Raw genomic sequence first — 23,386 nt, forward strand, 5'->3', positions numbered from 1 at the left:
TGGTCCTGTTGGTTATCCTGCCCAGGCAGTGCACAGAGCCTGAGATTTTCAGAGCTTGTGATTGGTGATTCTTGAATACTTTATGAACAAATCTGTCCACAATCATGAAGATTGCCTGGGAAGGTGCACTGGATCCATCCTCACAGGAGTGTGGTCTGTTGGGGCTGGTTCTGGAAGTTCCCAGCAGCACTGGGAAGGGGAGCAGCTGCTGTGCAGCTGATGTAAGGAGCTCATCCTTGCTGCTGAGAGCTTTGCCATCAGGTGTTTTTGAGAAGGTGGTGCAGATAAATGCTGTCTGTGAGAACAAGCCCTGTTAGACACTGTGTGGCATTGACTGATTGATCAGCTCCCTGTGCCTCTTGCAGCCTTTCCACAGCACCGAGGGAAAGAAACAATTGCCTAAGTTAGGACGAGACTGAAAAGATTTTCTGTTGCCTATTCAGCCTGAAATACCTTTTTCTTATGTTTTGGACTATCACTATTTCAGGCCTATTACAGAGGAAGGTTTTTGTACAAGATATTTGTTAATGGAATTCCTCCCCCCCTGCCCAGAGCATTCCAGAAGAAGGAGTCAGGATTTAAGGCCTGTGAGCTTCTGGCCATTCTTGTGATAGTTAATACTGTCTGGCAGATTCATGAGAAGTTTGCTAAATCATTATGATGTGGAGTTTATTTTCCAAGATTAATTTGTTTAAAATAATACCTACTGCTTATCTTGAAAAAGCCTCACTGCTAAATATTATTTCAATAAATAAATGTTGTATATTGCTTCATTTTTCCTCTCAAATGAATCCTTTGACATAACATTTATCTTTAGGGCACTCTGAAAAATCCAAAGCTGTTTAGGTTAAATTGATTTAATATACCTAAATATTAAGATACTTTTGAGAGTGGTTAGAGGAAGTAAATCTTAATTGTTTTGCTGAATTTGGTTTTAAATAAATTGAATCACCTTGTGTGGCCATGACTAGAGAATTAACATTCTGTTTTCCGATGATCATCTTCTGTTATCTGAGATAACAGGGACAGAGCTGTGTGGGGCCAATGGGGAATTTGCTTTTCCCTTCCCAGTGCAGACAAATGAGCTGTTGCTGAAAAACAGGGAATACCCAACTGAGAAAGGAGGTGAGTGTGAACAGCTTTGGTTGAAAAGGTTATAACTACCAAGGAGAGGAAAAAAAAAAAAAAAACCTAAGCTGGATCAAGAGGTTACATCCAGGGTGGGATGAGACCAGAGGTAGGTTGGGAGTGCTTTGAGCTGGGAATCAGGGTGGGTTCTCAGCAGTGAGCTGGGTGTGAATGGGAGGTGGGCCCCAAGGAGAAGGGGCAGAGAGCAGTCCCAAATGGGAGTGGGAATGTGTGTGGAAAACAGATCTGGACTGTGCTGCCAGAGCAGTGATGGCTCCAGGTGTGTGTGCACAGCCTGCTGGGCCCCTGCCAGGCCTGGGCCTCACATTTCTCACCCTGTGGAGCAGAACCTCCCATGTGGAAATGCTGGAACATGGCACCTACTCAGAGACATTTCTTTGTGCCTACAAACTGAATTTTGGAGCTCAGGGATGTGTGTTTTGTTCCTCTCTGCCTATGGTCTGCCCTCTTTGGCCAACAAGAGATGTGTTCACAGAGGTGAGGCTGGAAGGACCTGACCAGGTTTCACCATCCCTTCTTTCTCTCCTCAGCTTTTCTAGGAACTGAAGACCTGACCAGGTTTCACCATCCCTTCTTTCTCTCCCTCAGCTTTTCCAGGAACTGAAGGACCTGACCAGGTTTCACCCCATCATTTCTTTCTTTTCCTCAGCTTTTCCAGGAACTGAAGGACCTGACCAGGTTTCACCCCATCATTTCTTTCTTTTCCTCAGCTCTTCAAGGAACTAAAGGATCTGACCAGGTTTCACCATCACTTCTTTCTCTCCCTCAGCTCTCCCAGGAATTCCCTGCTGAGCTCAGGCTCTCCATGAGGTCTCACCACGATCCCTGTCTCCTTTTCCCTGCGCAGGATCTGATCCGAAGGGATATCCTGTATTACAAAGGGCGCATAGACATGGATAAATATGAAGTGGTGGATATAGAAGATGGGAGAGATGATGACTTCAATGTCAGCATGAAGAATGCCTTCAAACTGCATAACAAGGAAACTGAGGAAATGCACTTATTCTTTGCCAAGAAACTGGAGGAGAAGTTACGATGGCTTAGAGCTTTCAGAGAAGAAAGGAAGATGGTAAAAGAAGATGAAAAGATAGGTGAGAAATGTGGAAATGAATCTGGAAGGAGGTTGTTGGTAGTGTTTAATTCAGCCCCAATGTGTGGAGGAGCCCATATTTTCTTTGTGGTAGAATTACAGTTTAACCTTGTTGAAATGTCTTTGGTTGCTCTCCTAGTCACAAATAGGTCTCTTTCCAGCTCAGTTACTGTTCTTTTTGGCCCTCAATAAACAAATTCTGCCCATAGCTCAAGCCTGGAACTCTGTGGGTGAGAGGGAAGTCTCTGGCCATCCACCTCAGGGTGTCCTGGCTGCATCCTCCTGCTCTGGTTGGGATGTTTCATGCAGAGGGAGGCAGCAAAATCAGTGACAGCCCTTCTCTTGCACCAGCCCCTAAACTGACTGTGAGCAGTGTCAGTCCAGGCTCAGTTTGTTGCTCAGCTCTAAAGCACTGGGCATATTTATGACACTATATAAATAAAAATGTCTCTAATCTTACTTTTCATCCAGCCCCTGCACAAGTGAGATTAGAAGGAGGCCAAGGAAGAGTTGATTTTCAGTAGAACACCCAGAGCATTCTGTGTTTGCAAACAGGGCAGAGCATCCCCCTCCCCAAAAGGAAGTGAGGCTTTGTGAGCAACCTTCTGAATTGTGTTTGCCGTGTTCCCTTTTCCAGGCTTTGAAATTTCTGAGAATCAAAAGCGGCAAGCGGCAATGACAGTAAAGAAAGTCAGTAAGCAAAAAGGTAACCGGCAACACGCTCTGTGCCTGGTGATGTGAGGGTGGAGCGGGCTGGGCTGAATCCTGCTGGGCTGGGATCCAGCGTCCCCTCAACTTCCCCTCCCTTCTCTTTTTATATCAAATACCGTTTGTGCTTTGTATCCTTCCTTAATGTATCTGTGGGCCAAATTAATCTCTGGTCGAAGGTGGTTGAAAGCCAGTGGAACTGCACCAGAGATGAATTTGATCTCGTGTCTCCAGTCTGATGTCCAGAAGCTGTCCTTGGGGGCAGAAATCTATCTCAGTTGTTTATCTCAGGCTGAAATGGGAGTGAGTGCGGAGGTGTGTAGAGGTTCTGCTAATTCCCAAAGTCTCCCATTAGCAAAAAAAAAAAAAAAAAAGAAAAAAAAATTGCTAAAATGCTGGAACTGGGGAGGGAGTACCCCTTTCCTGCTGCTGGAAAGGAAAGGGACACTCTTGTTTCCTGGGGCTGCCTGTAACTTTTTTAAGACAGCACAGTAGCATCAACTCTAGGAAATAAAGAATTTTAGTAAAGACACTGTACCTCTGGAATGTCAGATTCATTTCCCCAGCCAGGCAGGCTGCAGCCAGCTGAGCAGTGCCCTGCCTGGTGTTAGGCAGAGCCTCAACTGGCCAAAGCCAGCTTGATTCTCTCTTGCAATAACTCTTGCAGCTACAGGTTTTGAAATACTCAACACAGAGGGAAGGTCAGAGAGTTCATTCCTCAAGTTCTCCAAAGCTTCACACAGTCTTGGATGTATTGATTTGTTACCAAAGTACCATAGCACAAGTAGGCCTACAAGTGGGTTTTGAGAGAGCTCCTCAAGGCTTGGCTCAGGTCAGGTGCAGGCAGGTTGGTCCCCGCTCTGTGCAGATGTTTTGGGGGGTTCTGCAGAAGCTGAAGGAGCTCTTTGCTTTCTGCCTCACCTGTGTGTTGTCTACTGGCTTTGCTGGTCCAGGAGTGGTTTGCAAGGCCAGCTGTGAACTCCTTGGTTTGCTGTGTCTCTCCATTGTCATCAGTCTTCTCCTCTCTACTAACTTCTTCTGTTGTCTCCTGAGATGTTCTCTAAAAACTCTCCTGGCCAGATGTTCTAAGCTCAGAGTGTGCACACCCAGAGCAGGCCCAGGTGCCTCACAGTGTCCCCGTGCCCCTGCCACAGCCCCTCAGCACCTGCATGTCTGTCCCTCAGCACGGGAGCATCCACAGGGCTCGTGGAGCTGCACCATGAGAGAGCCTGACTTGCATGACTGCCATGACAAAACCAGGTTCAATTATTGCTGCTGTTCAGTTCATTATATTATTAATTAATAGAGGTATTAATTAATAATTGTACTGCTCAGCCAGTAAGTGACAGAGTTGGGAGGTGCCTGAGCATGCCTGCCAGTATTCCCACGTAAATTACTGGACTTGCATCCTGACAAATACAATCTGCCTGACAGGACTTGTGTCTTACACAGCAATTGCTCTCTGTCTGCTCTCTTTGTCTTTCTCTCTCTTTCTCTCTGAGATGGAAAAGGAGGGGTTGTTATCTTGGGCTTCTCGGACTATGAAATTCATTAGCTCCTAAAACAGCAGTCAGCATTTCTGTAGTGAAGAATGGGCTTAGGCTGTGGCACTTGCAGTTCTGTTTATGGGATTAAGTCCTTGAGCCAGACAGTTCAGTCCTACCCCAGCCCTGAGTTAAGCACAGCCTGGTTGGTTTTAGGATGTGAAATCTGAAAAGCAACAAATAGGGTCATTAGAAATGTAGCTCTGTATGCTTTGCCCTACACTGTGGTGATCATAGCCCAGTCTCAGGTTGATTAAATTAAATATTGACACTGAGAACTCTTAGTTTTGTTACTCTGTGGTTTGTCCTGTGCCCAAGACCCAACAAAAGGCACAAGGCTGCCAGAGCAGGGAGCTGCTGGCACTGCTCAGAAGAGGGAGGTAGGAGGAAACTCCTGAGAGGTGGCTTTTGGTGACTGATTTTTTAAATCTTGCCCCGTGCATTTTACAGATGTTGACAATGTTTTGTTGCGCCAAGACCTTGGCAGCACTTGGGGCTGCAGGTGTGCCTGTGCCAGGGGCTGCTGCTGCTGCCTCTGCCCTCCTGCAGCACCTTGGGAGGGGCTTGGAGCTGCTTTTGGAGCATCAGATATACCTGAAAAGCAAGGAAGCCCTTCAGAAGGAGAATAGGTCACTGAATTCAACTGAAGTATTTATTTATTTAAATGCAGGATGGTCTCAGTGGCTGCAGCAGGGCTTGACAGCTGGAGGTGCTGCCAGCCCAGCTCCTCTGTCACAGGATGACTATTACAGACTTGTTCCTAGATTATCTCACTTGTTCCCTGCACCTCTTAAATGGGAAACTATGGTAATTCCCCTGTCACAGAACACTTAAGGAAGAGAGAAAAGCCGTGAAGGAGGTGAAATGGAAAATGCAATCAACTTTGTTAGAGGTGAAGCAGAAAAACATTTTTCAAATAGTATAAACTGCTGCTTATTTCATGCACTGTTGTACCACACCTCCCAGAAGTATTGCTCTGGAGATGGCTGGCATGTGTTTGAGAAGGAGGCATTTAAACCTCTGCTGGCTGCAGCAGGAGAGGGGGAGAGCAGCTGAGAGCAGCAGAAGAAACCTTAAAACTCTGCTTTTTAAGCTACCAGGACCTTTATCCAGGTGATTAAGTGAGAGCACTCTCTGAGTATTTTCAGAAGTGGTTGATGCCCAGCTGAGGGTGCTGTGTGGGGCAGCAGCCCCCTCGTGGCTCCCAGGTGTGCCCAGCAATGTGTGCAGGGCCAGGCTCCCTGCCAGACCCACTTAAGGATGGGCAGAATGCCAGGATTTGCACTCCTTATTGGATTGGGCAGGACATAACAATATTAGACCAGGTGCCTTAAGACAGCATTAAACCAATTTTTGGCCTTCTTGAAGTCCATTAGACATCCGGGGGATGGGTGGTGCTGGCCCTGCACCCAGTGACAGAGAAAAGGGCTGGTTGCTGCTGTTTGCCTTTTGCATTGATTGTTCAGGGTTTTGCCTCTTGGTTCTGCCCTTCAGTGGCAGTGTGGGAGCTGGCCACAGAATTCAGTCTGGTGTCTCCTAGAAATAGTGAAGTAATGGGAGAAATTGATTTGTTTTATCTTAGAAAAACCACCAAAGGCCCTCCCTGGAGCCCTTGGCAGGCAGCAGCCAGGCAGGAGGGCAGGTTCTGTGCAGAGCCTGGCTCCCACTGAGGGACAGGGCAGCACAAGGGTGGCACTGGCCTCTTCTGCCAGCACCATGCTTGTGGAAGGAGCAGAAACTGCCTGGAGAATGGTTCCCTTGTGGATCTCCAGTCCTTTCTTAACGTTACAAAGGTTAATCCAGGGTCATTTTTCCATTTCTGAGCATTTGAAGCTCGTGGAGTGCCTCTCTCCACGAGGGGCCTCTGTTCCCTGGCCACTTGTGATCCCTCCTCCAAGGGTTGGTGTTTGCAGCCTGCAGGAACACTCAGTCCCTCTCTGATCCCCAGCTCTGTCCACACCTGGCCCCTTTCAGGACAGCCTGTCCACAGAAGGGATGATGGTTCATATTCCCAGCAGCTGCCAGCCAGTGGTGTCAGGGAATTAGAGATCCTTCCAGGAAGGAGACTCCATTCTTAAAGCACCATTGCCCACCTCTGGAAAAGGAAATGTCTGTTGAGATTTAAATAAGTGACCTTAATGTGAGCTGGGGGTGTTTCCCACCTCAGGAGAGCTCTTGAGTACACCCAGCTCCTCTCCCTGCCCTGTGCACCCTTCCCCCAGGAGATGCCTTCAGCCCTGACAGGTCTTTGGGATGAGGGAGGCAGAGATTCAGTCAGCATCACCTGAGATGCTGCCCCTAAACCTGCCCGTGAACACTCAGCCCTGCAAACCCAGCAGGGGTTAAATCGTCAGCCAGCATGAGCTGCCTTGGCCTGTCACCAGGCACCTCTGAATCACTGGATTTTCCTGTTAATTTATTCCTTTCTGATCACTAGAGCTCACAGCCAACTCTGTCAGAAAAACCCTGACCCAGACATGCAACAGCTCCTCTGACTTCCCGCACTTCTGCTCCCCTGGCAGGACTGACCAGGGTCCCTCCCGTGCTTCTCCCGGCTGTTTAATCCCATTTTATTGCATCTCCCTTGCTGAGGAGATTGACGTGGCCCTGCCTTGTTTCCCCATCGATTCACACGTGTAGGCACAGCCTCGGGGGATTGCAAGAGCCTGAGCAACCCAGCCCAACTGCTTGAAAACAAAGAGGGGCATTTGCATTTTCGGATAATCAGGGTCACTTCCCTATTTTCGCAGCACAGGAGGTGAAGGAATGGAGCTGATCGTGTTGTCAGTGGTATTTCCCCACAGATTCAGGGCAATCTCAGAGTTTACCCTATTTCTTGTAAAATCCAGACCCTACCAGTGGGTCCACGAGCACCGTCCCACTGATGGCATCTGGAATCCAGCTGGAGTGCTCAGCCTCCCCCAGGAAGCAGTCAGATCTACCAGCAAAGGCAAATGAGGAATCAATCCTTGTCTGGGGGGCCTCTGAGGATGGTACTGGTGACATTTGCTGAGCAGGGCAGTTTTTGGTGAGATGTTAATGACCCTCGTGGGAAGAGCCAAGTGTTGACATCAATGACATGTTGAAATTCCCACTGAAATAAGTCTGGGAGCCCAGATCCTCCTGCACCTTGAGTTTGGTGAGGGGTTTTAGGAAGGAGCTGCTCCCCAGAAGCTGCAGCAGCATTCCAGGTGTGAACTGCTCCTTTCCTGTCAGGAAACTCAGGGAGTGAGCTGTGTGATCAGCCTGGAGGAGAGGCAGGCTGGACAAACACAGGATGGCAGGAATTGGTTTTCACCCAGCTCTGATGGATAAAGCCCCAGTATCATTTATTCCATCTTGCCTCGATTAGCTTTTCTTATCACACGAGGAATCATTATCTTAATGGTGCTATAATGACATCAGGCTGCAGGAGCAGACTTGATAAATAGACTCCAGAAGGTCGGGTTAGCTCAGTGTGTGTAGGTAGATGTTGTGGTTGTCTGGGGAACATCAGGACATGAGATGACTGTTTCCTCCTGCATTTCTCAAACTGCAGCCAGCCCTCTCCCTCCTGAGCAGAGAAGGGAGGTTCATGGTTAGAAAAGGGAGCTAAGGCATGTTCACCATCCCTGGGAATAGCAGGGCCTGGAGAGAAATCCTGGCTGTATGAAGAGCTGTGCCTGAGGCACCACTGAAATTCCTCTGGAGTTGGGCAAGTACAGCAAAGTGAGAGTTGTGTGATTCAGCAGGGAGGTGTAAAAGGAGGAAATCCAGCTGGTCAGGAGTGCCTGGGGAGGCAGAGGGTTCCTGTTCCAAGCTCCATCCTCACCTTGGGGACAGCCAGCTCCAGACACATCGTCCTTTGTCAGCCCTGCACGGGGCCCAGGCAGTGGTGGGGCAGTGCTTTGAGATCCTCTGTTGAAATGTGCTGAAGAGGGCAAAGGGCTGGACCCACCCAGCCAGTTCTGCTCTTTTCTTTAACTTAAACTCGTTGCTGTGACAGGAGTAATTAACCATAGAACAATTAGTGCTGGAGGTGTCTCCATGGCTTCCCTGTGTGTGGGGTATGGTATTCAGGAGGAAACTGAAATTGTGGGGTTTTTGAACGTTTCCTGAAAGATGCAAGTTGCTGTTGAGCTCTGAGGGAGCTGGAAGGGTCCTTAGGCAGCACTGCCAGCAGGGGTGGCGATGTCACTGTCCCCTCCCCAGCTCTGGCTCATGAGCACCAGGGGACTGCGCAGCAGGGTGGGGGCAAAGCCTGGGAAACAGCTGCTGATCAAAGGATGAGCTGCAATCTCCTAGGTGGAGGATGGAGTAAGCAGCTTGTAAGGCAGTTCCCATGGTTGTGTGGAGGAGATGTGCGTGTTCTCCGTGTCTGTGTCGTGTGGGCCCGGGGAGGGGCATTGTCCTGCTGGATGATCTGTCTGCACGAGTCCCTGTGATTGCCTGTGGGTTACCAGCATGCTTCACGTGCTGCTCAAATCGTGTTGGAACCTCAAAGAGAAAAGACACTTGGGGAAAAAACCCAAAAAACATAACACAAAAAAATGCCCCCAACCTAGAAGGGAAAAACGAGACAGTTTTAAATCTTTTTAATTGTTTCCTTCTGAGCTGAGAAATCCAAAAGGCTCCGAGTGACGTTGCCTGGTGCTATAAAAAGACATGATTTCAAGTGACAGCGCAGCATCTCTCACCAGTTTTGTCTAGCCAAATTATGAATCTGGGAATTTTCTTGTTCTCCTCGTGAGCAGCTCTCCCAGCCCCGCCCTGTGAGCGATCCCTCCGTGCAGCTGCAGCCGCGCTGCAGAATGAGGCACAAACCAGCAGAAGGAGCTCCAGCTCTGCCCGTGGGGTGGAGTTGGCTGCTGTGCTTGGAAATCATTCCTTATCCATTGATTCTTCCCTTTGAATTCCGCTCGCCACGCTGCCCAAAATTGCCTTGGAAAAAGAGCTTTGCCCATCTCTTTCTGGTGAATTGCAGCGGAGTTATGGCTTTGCATATTAAAAAAATATCCCTCAAGAGACAATTTTGCACAATGGCCCCGAGTTCTGATGAGGGAACAAACCACTTCAGAGCAGAACAGAAAAATACCTGCCTGCCAGACCTTTCCCAGAATTGCTCTTTCTTAGGATTAGAAATGTGCAGATTAGGCGAACCTTGCCCTCCCAGTTTCTGTTCTCCAGAACATGGGTGTGTCCAAAGAAACCAGAGGAGTCATTCTTGGGGCACCTGAGGCTATGGCAAAGTGCTGTCTCACAGTTCCACAAGGAAATGCATTCTGGAATGACCAGAGCACAGTGGTTGTATTTGCATGTCCCACACATGGTGAGGGTGCATGTCCTTGAGATCCACAGGTTTGATCCTTCAGGCCACCGGATGAACAAGAGAAATGCGAAACCTTCAGCTGCTTATGCCAGGAGAACCAGCCAGGAGCTTTTGGCATTCCTCCAGCCCAGATGTTGATGCCAATAGCCCAGATCACAGGGCCACACATACACCTGTGGGAAGAGCTGCTTTCCTGAGGGAGGGGGCAGGCTCTGCATGGGTGTGTTTCAAGCAAGGACAGACATTTTTCAGGAGTTTTGGGAAAGAACTGAGTGGGGTTTAGAAGTGATCTGGCCAGGGGAGTCTGCCCTTTTCTCTTTTGGAGAAGACAGACTATGGGTTCCATTCCTTGCAGTGACTCCATCACTGTCAGCGGACATCAGCCAGACTGTCCTTTCTCTACTTCTTCAGCTTTCCAAGTGCACAGCATTTTGCTGATCCAGGAGACTTCCTAGCATTTTGTATCATCATTAAAATACATTAGTTCACCATCCTCAAACTGGTTTAGAGGCAGTAAAGAGCCCAGCCACAGGATGCCAAAGCCATGGGACCATGTCACTGAAGCAAGGTGGCTTCAGGGACTTCCAAAGCTAAAAACAATTTATGTGTTCCCCCCTCAGTAGCAGCTTTAGATTCACAGCTCTGCTGTTGCAGAACATGAGTAATTTTAGTGGCACAAAGGCTGTTTAAGGTAATTTGTGGTCAGTCTGAGAGCCAAAGCAGATTTATTTCCCAACTCTAGCCATGTAAGGGACCTGTAACAGATCCTAACAGTCCCACAGATCCTAAAATCCCTCACCAGTCTCTGCTGGGAAAATTGGCCTCCAGGAGAAGGTTGACACTCCTGGATGGGCTCAGGGCTGGAGTTTGTCCTCTGCAGTTGGTCTCACTGGCCACACATTGGCCAGCCTGGAGATGGGCACCTCGGAGCAGGACAGTGCCAGGAGAAGGGATGGGAGAGGTGGGCAGAGAGGAGCTCAGTGCCCTGCCCTTGTGGGTTTCAGTCACACAGTGATTGAAATTCAAACTGTTCCTTGGAGTTCTGTACCAAGGAGGGTGGTGCAGAATTTGTGTCAGGTTTCCTGCAGCTGCCCCTGCCCAGGTGTGACCCCAGCACAGCTCTGGGGCTGCCCTCAGCTCTGCAGCTGGCAGACAGGACTTGGAGAGACAGAGTAGAGAAGTCCTTGATGAGTCACTATTCCAGCATGCAGATACAAATGCAGAACATCTCCAGGTCGGTCTTCCCAAGTAAGTTTGAACTGCTAATTGTGATGAATTCATTAAAGGTTAGTGAGCGTGAATCACAGAGCAGTTTTTGCCCACTGTGAGGAATGATATTGGTTATTCTCTACAGTGGACAGAGAGCTGCACAAAAGACAGTAAAGAAGGAGAAATCAGTTAGACATACTCACGACATCTCCATCTGGTCTGAACTCTTTGAGCATTTTCACCCTCCATCGGTAAATTCTGTAGCAGGGAGAAGCGAATCAATTCTCTTCCCTAAAGTCACGCCTTAGCTCCTACCCCAAAGAGGCCCTGCCTGCCCAAGCAGCACCTGGCCCAGCTGTGTGGTGGGTGAGCTCTGTGGGTGCCCTCGTGAGGCTTTCCCTGTGTGTCAGTGCCCGTCGTGTGCCGCCGTCCTGCCCGGCCAGCGCTGGTGTGTCTGTGTGTGGTAGGAGCCGCATTGCTGTGCACACCTTGCTCTGGTTCCTGGGCGCTAATCACCGTATTTTGCCTTCTCCAGCACCTTCCCAGCCGAGGATCTCAAAGTGTTTTACAAACATTAATTAATTTAGCTTCACAACCCTCCTGTGAGGTAGGTGGGGGATGCCATCCCGCTGTCCAGATGAGGACACTGAGCTGCTTGGGGACAGTGGCCTCGCTGCTGTGGTTAAAGCCCGGGGAGGCGACGGCCCCCTCCTGCAGAAGGAAGAGCAGTTCTGCATGATCCAGAGATGGCCAGAGCTTACAGCAAGCTGCTCCACAGCCCTGCTCCTCTCTCCTTCCTGGAGTCATGGTTTCCAGCTGGCCCCGCTGCCCCGAGGCTGAAGGAGGGGTTGTCTTTGTGGGGAAGGACATCCAGACTGTGTCACTGTGCCCCGTAGGCTGCGCTTTGGTGGTGACACACATCCCTTCTGTTCCACTTCAGTCACCCTTTACTCACCATCCTCTACAACAGGATGCTGAAGCCCCCTCATTCTGTGGGAAAGCTGTAAGGGCAGCATCCCCTCTCCCCGTTCCTGCACAGGAGCTGTGCCTCACCTGTGTGGGAATTGAACATCTCAACCCTAAAAGCGTAGCCTTGCCAGTCCATCCATTGCTTCCAGTTTGGATTGAACAGAATCAGCCTTTTCTGCGTTGGCGTGCAGCCGCTTTTGGGCTGAAACCAGACTGGTGAATTGAGAACAAACCCTATGGAAAAGTCCTAAACTGTTCTAAAGAACGAGCTGCCCTCTGTGTAGGTGCATCCCTGCAGGGTAGGGCTTCTTCCACAGCAGCTCTGCTCCGTTCTGTGCGGGAACCGGAGCGGGGTGCTGCTCGGGGTCGTGCTCGGGGCTGGTCAGTGGGGCATGTTGGGGCAAGGCCGTTCTCCAGGGAGAGCTGGGAGGGAGGGTGAGCAGGAGCTTGGAACAGGAGTTGTTAAATGGGAGCAGGATGAGTTGGCCTCGCGGGGCAGGGCCTGTCCCGGCTCTCCTGCCTCACACAGGACTTTTCCATGAGGGCGGGCAGAGCTCTGCCCAACAAAAGTAATGGATCCTGTCCCAGCCTTGGAGCTTTGGCTTAGGGAGGCAGCCTCAGAGCCAAGAGGTCAGGCAGGCACTGAGATTGGAGACTGGCCAGCCCTGGCATGTCCTGGCGTGTGGGACCGGTTAAGGAGCGATAAGGAGCGATAAGGAGCGATAAGGAGTGATAAGGAGCGATAAGGAGCAGTAGCATGACGAAGAACGACTATTGACCCGATTGCTCTTTGACTGATCTGTTTCTTTTTCCCCCCAATCATCGATGCAGGTGTGAGCTACTCCAAGTCGGTTCCTCCAGCCTACCCACCACCCCAGGATCCATTAAATCAGGGACAATACATGGTGACAGATGGCATATCCCAGTCCCAGGTCTTCGAGTTCACCGAACCCAGACGCAGCCAGGCACCATTCTGGCAAAACTTCAGCAGGTTAACACCATTCAAAAAATAATACCTAGAGAGATGGAGAATTTTAACTTAAAAGAACTAAAATTTAAAAAATAAAAATAAATAAAATTATATTTATAGATGGACCTTTTTTCGGAGAAGCACTGTTGCAACTAAATATATATACATATATATATGTATACACACATTTTAAAAATAATAATATATATACATATATGTATATATATAGAAGGACCAAAAACTTTTTTTGTTGTTTTTGGGAAGTAATCTGCTACTAGATACTAGGAAGCACCAATGATTTCTAACCATGTGACCTGTTTTATTTTATTTTACTCCATTGGTTGGACATCTCTTTTTGTTGGGTTTTTTTTTTCCTGTTTTCCTTCATTCCCATCCGAGTCGTCATTGGCATCCCAGAATGCTTTCTCGCTTGTGTGACTCCGTCATGGAACTTCCTCATGGACTACATTGGTGTATATTTCCTTTGATTTTATTTATGGGGGGGTGTTGTTTGTTTTTTGGAGTGCTGGGAGGTCTCTGCTCCCTGTCCCTCCCTCTCTGTCCCTCCCTGGCTGTCCCTGGTCCCCATCCCGGGCACTGTCCCCGTCCTGCATCCCCCGTCTGACTCGTGCCTGTCTGGATGTGCTCCCTGTGCTCCCGCTCCGCTGCGCAGTATTTCTCTGGCTTTAACTGTTCTCTCGTGGGCAGGAGAAACCCAGCAGAAGGGCAAGCAGCTATTTAGGAAGTGAGGGATGGGTTTTCCTCAGTTCATCTTTTGCGTTTTTTTAAGCACGTGTCTTTTTCTCAATTCGGTGTGATTTGTTCACACTCGGAGTAAGACGGAGAAAAGAGAATCAGGGGCTTTTCTTCTTTTTGCTTTGTTTCTGTGGGCTTAACTTTGATTTGTTTTCTTTTCAAACTGAGACACTTGAAAAGCCCACTCCTATCTTTGTTTTCCATGCAAAGATAAAAGCTTAAAAACCAATGGCTTCATGCCTCCATTGCAGAGAGGAAAATTGGCTCCGAGGCTCCGACAAGCGGCCAGTTTTCTGTCTTCAGGAACTAAGGTCCCATCCTTTGGCCACACTCAGCCTGCACAGCAGCACATAAAGAAGCACTAATTGCCATTTGCAGGAGCAGTGACCCCAAAAGTGAGCCCCAAGAGTGGCTGGCTGCTCTCAGTGCCCTCCCCACGCTGGGTCCCCCCAAGCTCTGCCCCGTTAGCGGAAGGATCCTCGCCCCAGCCCTGGCAGTGCCCACCTGAGGTTGAGCCCGAGCTGCAGAGGAGCTGAGAGCTCCTTGCAGCAGCTGTGGGTGTGACTGGGCAGCGTGGCCGTGCTTCTGTGCCCAGTCCCAGCTGGTGCTGGTCCAGTCCAGGCCCCTCCGTGTCCCCTGGAGGGGTCAGTGCAGTGGGCCTGGGCTGATGGACCAGCCCAACCCTCCAGGTCTCTTTCTCTCTCTTTTTCTCCCTCTGGAGATTCACAGCTCTATTTTTAAAGACCCTTCCTACAATTTCAGCCTTAAGTACATTTGTTTGCAAGTGCAGGAGCTTATGGTTAAGCTTGTAAAACAGACCATTGTCAGGAGGAGGATTTTTTTTTTCCTAGGGCAAATGAGACTGTTTAACCAGATTTAGAAGATGAACTTGAAATCTTTGCAGAGCTATTCTGCAAGCTCCTTTGAAAATGTGGGATGAAGTGATTGATGAGGGTAGAGGGTATTTGTCATTTTCTTTGGAATCTGATCCACCACATAAGCACCCCAGGACAAAGAGCATGGAGTTACTCTTTTTTTTTTTTTTTTTTTTTTTTTTGGCTATTTTTTTTTTGCCCCCAAGAAATCCAAGTTAATGGGAAGATCAGAGAGTGTGATTTCATTGTTTCCATGGAGCCTGTTTTATTTCAGGGCATGTCACAAGGGCGGCATTATTTTTATTTAAATCCCAAAATAATCTCTCTTATACTTTTGAATAATCTAGAAACTATCAATAACCAGCAAAGCCAGATTAGTGTTTTGGAGAGGAGGAGTGGCCCCTCTGTGACAGGCAGCGAGCAAACACCAGGAATGCCAAATAGGAAGCAACCCCATTTTATATCTGAAATTATTTTTATGCTCTTTTGTATCTTTGCATTTTTATGGCTAGATTTTAATGTGGGATAAATAGCAAATATTGTTTTGTTTCTTTAACAGAGTGGGTATTTAAAGCAGTGCATGAGATGGGTTCTCGTCAGTTAACTGAAATGTTTTACTATTTCTGAATGGCTGGAGAGAGGCAGAGAGAGAGAGAGAAAGAGAGAGATTCCAAAATGTTGTCAACTTGATGAAAATTTCACTTATTCCTTTTGCCTTTTTAATTGCTTAGGGAAAAAAAAAAAAAACCAACCAAGTAACAAGCACATTAGTTAAGCCTGTTCATTTACTGTTTTGTGCCTCAGAGAGTGAGAATGAGACATCCATAATTTTTATGAGAAGATGCTTCCTAAATATTCAGCACTAGGAAAAAAGAAACACCACCGCCACACCATTATTTGCATCATAAATCAAGATCTGACAAGGCCACTTGTTGGACTCGCAGCTTCTTTGTTAAGTGGGAAGCCCGCCCGGGCAGCGCCGCTCGCGCTGGCGCTGGCACAGCGGCCGCAGGGACGAGGGGCTTGGCTCTCGGGCCTTCAAGAAAGCTCTTCCCCTCCATAAATTGCCAAGGTGCTGCAGGAGATGGAGCATTGGCACAAAGAAGAACCAGCACTGGGTCCCACTTGAGCACCTGCTGTGGCTGTCCCAGCAGGGAGCAGGGCTGGAGCGTGAGTGTGACAGCGCTGGGAGCAGCGCCCATGCAGACGGGGGTGACTTGACTGAGCATCTGGTACAGACTTTTCATTCCAATGCCAGACAGGAGGAACCCACTTCCCATTCCATATGCAGAAACAAGAGAGTTGTAACAAACTTACATGTTTACGGTATTTCTCTGGCTGAATCTATATATATATATATATAAAAATAAAAAGAAACCCTCTTCCCTAGGTAAATGACATGCATTACCCTTAAACTAGACACTAGAACAGAGGATCTAAATTCAAGACTTTCGCCTCCCCACCCTCTCCAAAAAGTCAAACAAGAACCAACCTAGGTGCATCTAACAGTTGTAAATAGAAAATATTACATAGAGAAATATATTTGAAATTTGTTTCAGTTTCTGGATGGGCACCAGCCATCCATTGCAATGTTATTGATAGTACACTGTGGTGCTTTGGGTTTCTGGTTTTGTTCTCTTTATGCTCTGTCATCTTTTCATTGCAGCTACATTTCAGGGAACATGTATATTTAGTAGCTATTGTAAGTTCTGCATGGCATCACCAAGCTTATTTTTCCTTAAGAAGAAAAGAAGAGTCTGTAGGAGCTTAAAGGCACTATGACGACAGGGACTTGTAGCAGAGAATTTAAAAAAAAAAAAAAAAAGGTTTTTAAAATTCTAGTTTGAAGCCAAATAATGATATTTTAGTGCTTTTGGGGTTTTAACAGTAAGAGCAAAAAAAGAAAAAAAAAAAAGAAAAAAAGGATTTTGGTAACCCAGCTGATCCGCACTTGCCAGTTTTATTATTTTGTTTATATTGGACTGTTTGACCCTGTCAAACAAGTGTCAAAGTTGTGTGTATAAAACAAAAAAAGTGTTTAAAAAAGTGTTGTAAAGACACTGAGCCTTATGAAAATATTTATGGAATTAAATAAAAAGAAGTGAAAAGGCATCTGAAGGCATTTTAAATCATTTTCCTCAGAGCGGGGTCACCCTTCTCCCAAGGCTGAGCACGGGTGGGCTGAGCTCCAGTGGCAACCGAGACAGCCTGTGCCACCAAAAAGTAGCATTGTCCTGGAAAAATCCCCCTGCCCTTGCTTTGTGCCCTCCCTCTGAACCGAGGGAATTGATGAGGACAGAACCCCTGGCAGGGCTGCTCCGAGTGCAGCTCAGATCAAATACAGGGTTAAATCCATTCTGTCCCTGCTTTGCCCGGCTCCCAGCCCACGGGGGACAGCCAGACAGACATCCCAGGTGTGCTGTGAGCAGCTGTCAGCAGCCCAGGTGTCCTGTGAGCATCCCAGGTGTGCTGTCAGCAGCTGTCAACAGCCCAGGTGTGCTGTGAGCTGCCCAGGTGTGCTGTGAGCAGCTGTGAACATCCCAGGTGTGCTGTGAGCTGCCCAGGTGTGCTGTGACCATACCAGGTGTGCTGTCAGCATCCCAGGTGTGCTGTGACCATACCAGGTGTACTGTGAGCATCCCAGGGGTGCTGTGACCATACCAGGTGTGCTGTAAACAGCCTAGGTGTGCTGTGAGTAGCCCAGGAGCAGCTCAGAGCCTGTGGAGCAGAGCAGGGTGGGTTCTGAGGGGAGGGAGCCCGGCCACACCCGGCCCTGCTGCAGGGGGTCCTGTCCTGGGACAAGGAATGGGTTTTATCCCTGGAAAGCCAGGTGCTCTCTCCAACCCCAGTGACATTTCCCAGGTAAGGCAGGTGAGCTGTGTATTTCTAGACAGCCTAAAAATGCGATTATTACCAGGAGAAGGGGGTTGGGAGCGGTGCTCGTTGTCCCTCAGGCACAGGGGCCGGGTGATGGCAATAATCCCGGCCAGGACTGCTCCTTCTTCAGGGAGGGCTTTCCTCTCGTCCCCCTCTGCCCCGGGCTCCCTGTCGGGGTGGGAGTGACCAGGGTTCTATCACACATCCCGCACAGGTGAGGGGACCAGTCAGGGCAGTAAAAACCCACAAAGGTCAAGGAACTCAGAGGATGAGGGAGGAGAGAGGCAAAGCGGCGCCGAGGCTCTTGCGGGGCCGCGCCTTGAGCAGCTTCAGGAGCAGCCTCGCCCAGGCCTCAAACATCCCAGCTTCACATCTGCCTCCTGCTTCAGCAACGCCCCCAGCCCAGCTTTTATCTCTTGCTTGCCTTGCTTGCAGTGGAGAGGACGCTGGGGCTGTGCCGGGGTCTCCTCTCCCAGTGATGCTGTTTCCCTCCGGGTGTACCTGAGGGGAGCAGGGAACAGCAGGGACTGCGCACCCGAACTGCATCTCAGTGCAAACCTGCCCTTGGAGAGCTCCTTTGCTGCCACCCCGCTGTCTGTGCAGGCCAGCAGAGCCTTCCAGCGTTCTGCTCTCCCCAGGTTTGCAGAAGGAGCTGTGGGGAAGGATGGGAGAGCACAGGACCCGCTGGGGATGGATGGGCAGGGCACCCAGAGCAGGAGCGCGGGCACCCAGCTATGGGTGTGCTCTGGGACAGCAGCACCACCGAGACTCCCGAGGCTCCAGAGGAGCCCTTCCCAGCCCTGCAGCCCTTCCCAGCCCTGCAGCCTTTCCAGCCCTGCAGCCTTCCCAGCCCTGCAGCCCTTCCCTGCCCTGCTGCCCTTCCCAGCCCTGCAGCCCTTCCCAGCCCTGCAGCCCTTCCCAGCCCTTCAGACCTTCCCAGCCCTGCTGCCCTTCCCTGCCCTGCTGCCCTTCCCAGCCCTTCCCTGCCCTTCAGTCCTTCCCTGCCCTGCAGCCCTTCCATGGCCGGGAGCGCTGCTGCCGCCTGGAGCTGATGGCCAAATTCCGTCTCCCGTGTGATCTGTTTGGTTTCAGCTTTTCCAGCCAGCCAGCATTCAGCTACTCCGAACTTTGCTTGCATAAAACAAAAAGCAAAACCAAAGAAACCCATTTCAACCCCCCTCTCTTGTAGGGAGGCTGGGGTTGTTCCAGGGTGACAGCCCCGGGTGTGTCTGTGCCTCACCTGGAGCACAGGAATTTGTGTAGAGCTGGGAACAGCCAGGGTGGGCCTGGCTCCTCCTGGAGTGAGAGAGGTGTTTGTGAATGGCAGGAGTGTTTGGGAAGGGCTCTATGGCAAAGCTGGCTCTGGGTTATCCCTCTGTGTATCCATGGTGTTACAGAGCAGCTTTTGCTTTTTAAGGAATGAGATTTTCAGTCTGAGTGATGCTGCAGGGATTACACATCCCAATCCATCCCAAACAATCCATTTTCTTCTTACTCTGGGTTCTGCACTAAGTGCAGCAGCAGGGCAGCATCCCAAAGCATGTAACGCACCATCTGTGCTGGTTTATAAGGAATGACTGAAATGGCATGTGCTGGGAGATGGAATAGGAATAAGTGGCATTTTCAGAGTGTTTCCAAGCCCTGTCCACCAAGGGTTCCACAGTCAGTGGCTAAGGAAGGACAGGAGCTGTTAAACTACAAATATAATCCCAAAAGCTGTAGGTACAAATTGTAAAACTGTCTTATTTGTCTGCACCTCCCACCTTTGCTACGGGAAAGAGACAGAAGGTATTTCTGAAATGCTTTTAATGTTCACATCCTTTTTTCTTCCAGCTGTCTCCAGGTAAAATTCATCCTGGTGAAGATTTGCACCTTCTCCTGTCAGAGCCACAGGAGTTTGTCACCTCTTGGGGGTTTGACAGATCTCTGTGCTCAGCCCTTTCCCAGGCTGGAAATGCTTCAGAAGTTTTCCCTGTTTCAAGAGCCCCTCAAGGCACATCCCCAAATTTCCTTCCAGCCCCTCCCTGTCCAAAACCAGGGTGGCCTGTGTGTTGTCTGAGGGACACAGAGCACTTTCCTTCTCTCCTGATACCAACAAAACAAGACAGGGAACACTGGGGAAGATTTATTTTCCATTCAGGAGAGCATGTTAAAGGTGCCACCCTTGCAGGAACACGTGTCTCATAAAGAAATCACCAGTGCTGCAAGCAGTGCCTGGTCTGGGGCACCTGTCAGATGTGACACTGCTGGGGGAGCTGGGAATGACTCTGAGGGGACAGGAGGGGGAACACAGGAATGACACACATGGGGCTGGACACAGAGCTGGGGACAGACACACAAGGGGATGGACACAGAGCTGGGACACACAGGACTGGACACAGGTCCAGGACAATCAGAGCTCTGGACACACAAAACTCTGCACACCCAGAGCTCTGTTCACAAGCAGATCCTGCTCACACCCACAGAGCTCTGCACACACACGGACCCATAGCACACACCTAGAGCCCCTCTGGCCTTGTTCTGTTTCACAGCTGGAACAGAGACACATTTTTGCCAGGATCTGGTTTTCCCACCACAAATCCTGGCACTAAATTCACTTATAAATAACCTCTGAGAATCAGCTCCAAGACACTTCATGGCCAGCCCTGGAGCCAGTGGAATTAACTTCAGAAGAGAAGTTTCCTTCTCTGTTTTTCATCTGGAGAAGCAATTACAGGTTCTATTGGTGTATTTGCTTCTCTTCTTAGCTCACCTTTACAAAAGCTGTTCAGCTTTTATTCAGTAAATCCTCAGAGGGTGTGGATGTGCATTCAAACCTCTGCAAGGTCATAGCAGATCAAGAAGCAGCTGGCCCTTGCCCACAGTGTGGTCTGCCCTGGGTGGAAATGGTTTGGGACTTAAGAGGTGCCTCATCCTCAAGACAGCAGTCTTTAAGTCTGGTTTGACAGAGGCTGGGTTGACACCCTGAGCACTGCAGAAATGTGAGGGGAGCAGCAGGTTTGAACAAAGAAGTCATTTACAGGAGTCAGTCCCTGCTGCTGTGTCACAATGTCCTCTGTCACTGCTGTTCCTGCAGATGAATGGTCTGGGCAGAGCTCTGCTGAGCTGCACTGCCCAGCCTGGTTTAATTTCAATCTGGTGCTGCTGACCTGGACATTTGATAGCTTTTCCTTCATCAGTCACTCCTGTGCAGGGAGATTTGAGTCTGAGGAATGGCAGCATGTCTTGGAGTGGAATTGCTTTCCACACATTTGAGCCATCACACAAGTCCTCCGTGCTCTGTTTGGAAGCTGGATAAAGCAAAGTGCCATTTGCTCTGGTTTAACTCCTCAGCAGCCAAACTGTGCTTTTTCTGTGCCAAAAAAAGAGAGCAGCCTGACAGCACAGAGCTCAGGTGACAGAAAGTGGGTGCTTTTTACAGAGCCTGGTTTTTACACGGCCCTAAATCAGCAAAAGACAAGACAAGCAAATTGCACTGATAGTGCAATTGTCAAAATCTCTGTCACTCGCTGCCTTATCTGTCCTAAACCAGACTGTTTGTGTTTTGTGATTTATTTTAGTTGTTTGTGATTTATTTTTCGGCCTGGCTGGAGCCCAGCTCTGCTGTGCTGGTGTCCAAGGCCGGCTGCAGAGGGCTCTGGCATTCCCAGGGGACACCCAGGGCACACAAACGCCTGGGACAGTGCCCAGGAGCCCTCCCACCCCCACGGGGGGCTCATTACTGGGATGGGGCTGTGGGCACAGGGAACAGGGAGGGTTTTTCACTGGGCTTTGTCCTGACTCTGTGATTCTTCTGGCTTTACATAAAAAGGCACATTGGTGACAGGAAAAGGGGGGTGAAGGCCACACTCCCCCTGCAGCTCCAAGGGGAGCTGTCCCCACTGCCTTAACCAAGCCTTGTCCCACAGCTTTTTCAGGGAATATGTGACCATCACTCTGCTTTCCTCAAAGTTTCACTCCCCCACAGATCCAGGGCAGCACGAGAGGAGTGCCTGGCCAGCCCTGCTGCTGCGGTGGTTTCACGCAATTCAGAGGAAATCCCGAATCTTTGGACCAGGAAAGGAGAATAGGAGCTCATACAATAAATACCCATAACTGCTGGGAGCCAGGGGGGCCATGGGCTCTGGCTGTGCCCAGCAGGGATTGCTGCCCTTGCCCAAGGACTGAGCAGCTCCCCGAGCCCCAGCTCTGCTGCATCTCCTGCTGGAGGCCCCTGCTGCTGCTGGGACAGGACTGTGGCACCCCAGCTTTGTGTCCTGGTGACTGTGGCACCCCAGGTTTGTATCCCAGCCCCTCCCTAGCTGTGCCATGCCCAGCCTGCTGGGCAGCTGGGGCAGAAGGAGAAGGATGGAGAGGAGCAGAAATGTTGGCCCAGGCTGGTGTTCCCCTGTTCCTCCTGTCTGGATGCACCATTAAAGAGTTGGATTGTGCTGCTCCCAGCTGAGTGCTTTCAGCCTCCACAGGGCTCCATTAAAGACATCCCTGGCTGTGTGGGGGTCCCAGGTGGGTTTGTGGAGCAGGGGGGTAACAACACTTCCCTGGCAAAGGGAAATGGGTGCTTGGATTCTGCCATCTGGGATGTGCTGACTGTGGATTCCCAGCACAGGGAAGCCAGGCTGGGGTGGCAGGGGCTGCGTTCTGGGATCTCCTGCAGGGTGCAGCAGAAAGCAGAGCCCATTCCCAGAGGCTGCTCCAGCAGAGCCCACGTGCACCCCAGGGCTCATCCCACTCCCCACACAGAGCCCCTGGAGGGAGGGGTGGAAGCAGGGTCACAGGGGGTGCCTGGCACTCAAGGAATGCCCAAAAATCCAGAGAAAACAGCTCTGAGAGGGGGGAAACCTGCTCAGCACTGGGCTTTGTCCTGACTCTGTGATTCTCCTGGCTTTTCATAAAAAGCACATTGGTGACAGGCAAGGTGGGGTAAAGGCCACACTCCTCCTGCAGCAAACACAAACAAAGGCTGATCCAAACTGCTGCAGAAATGCCAGTTTGAATGTCTGAATTCCATCCTCCACCCCAGTTATAACTCCTCTGCCATTCTCAGGAGAAATTCCAAGAGGGCAGCAGGGAAAGGGCACTGCCCTCAGTGCCAGGATTATTCATCCCTGCACCAAACCACACCATGGGAACACAGGGGCTGCTCACTGGGGTCTGCCAGGGGTGCAAAGAGTCTGAAAATCAACAGAAATGCTGTGCTGGGCTCCCCCTGTGCAGGGCAAACAGATGGTTCCAATAAATAACCATGGCTGGGAGGGTTTCTATCCAAACCCTGTGGAGGGATCCTTCAGGTGGAACTGAGCATGGAGAAGCTGCCAGCAGAGCCACCAGCAGCTCTGTCCAGCTGTGCTTGGAGTGAGGGGCTGGGAAAAGCCTTAGCAGCAAAGGCAGAATGAATGGCATGGGAACACTTGTCTAGGTAAAAGAGATGGAATTTTTAAAAAATTGTTCCTCTTGACTTGTGGCTCGTAATGAATTAAAGCTGCTCTGGAAAATGCTCATTTCTGTTTGGCTGCAGTGCTGGAGCTGGGGAGGGCTGGGCTGGGGTGGCCTCAGGGACATCACTGCAGGGGCTGGGGCCAGCAGCAGAGGGCTGAGGGCTGCCAGCACCAGCTGCGACCAAAGGCAGCGTGTGCAGAGATCCCAGCGCTGCTGCAGGGCACACCTGGGACACAGCACAGCTGAGAGCCCCCTGGGGCCTCCTGCCCACCCCAAGCTGGGCATTTGTGCCAGCCCAGCCCCTCTGAGGCGTTTCTGGCCACCTGTTCCTGCAGGGATGGACACAGAGCTGGCTCCCCAGCCCTCTGCAGCCTCTCCCAGCCCCTGGAAAGGCACCCTGGGCATGCAGGGGCTGGAGCAGCTCCCACCCCTGGGTGCACCCAAAGCTGAGCAGAGGGGCAGGAGCAGGGGAGGCTTTGGTTGGGCCTCTGAGAG

At 50.2% G+C, this 23,386-nt stretch overlaps 1 protein-coding gene across 9 annotated transcripts in view; it reads left to right on the forward strand.

The window, feature by feature from the left end:
* ARHGEF9 (Cdc42 guanine nucleotide exchange factor 9) overlaps positions 1 to 22,949 on the forward strand; it is a 131,532-nt gene extending 108,583 nt beyond the window's left edge. For 5 of the 9 annotated variants that reach the window (XM_054516340.1, XM_036401981.2, XM_036401980.2 and 2 more), the window contains exons 8-10: positions 1,997 to 2,240; positions 2,877 to 2,945; positions 12,809 to 16,690. In XM_054516340.1, the coding sequence (XP_054372315.1) occupies positions 1,997 to 2,240; positions 2,877 to 2,945; positions 12,809 to 12,990 (495 nt within the window). In that variant the 3' untranslated portion in view covers positions 12,991 to 16,690. Of the gene's footprint in view, positions 1 to 1,996; positions 2,241 to 2,876; positions 2,946 to 11,543; positions 11,616 to 12,808; positions 16,691 to 21,422 lie in introns of those variants that run through there. The other 4 variants (XM_036401976.2, XM_036401978.1, XM_054516339.1 and 1 more) reach the window with 4 other exon arrangements.
* The last annotated feature ends 437 nt before the right edge of the window (positions 22,950 to 23,386 follow it).

The sequence above is a fragment of the Molothrus ater genome, chromosome 14 (genome assembly GCF_012460135.2).
Source record: "Molothrus ater isolate BHLD 08-10-18 breed brown headed cowbird chromosome 14, BPBGC_Mater_1.1, whole genome shotgun sequence".
In the NCBI taxonomy this organism is placed as follows: domain Eukaryota; kingdom Metazoa; phylum Chordata; class Aves; order Passeriformes; family Icteridae; genus Molothrus; species Molothrus ater.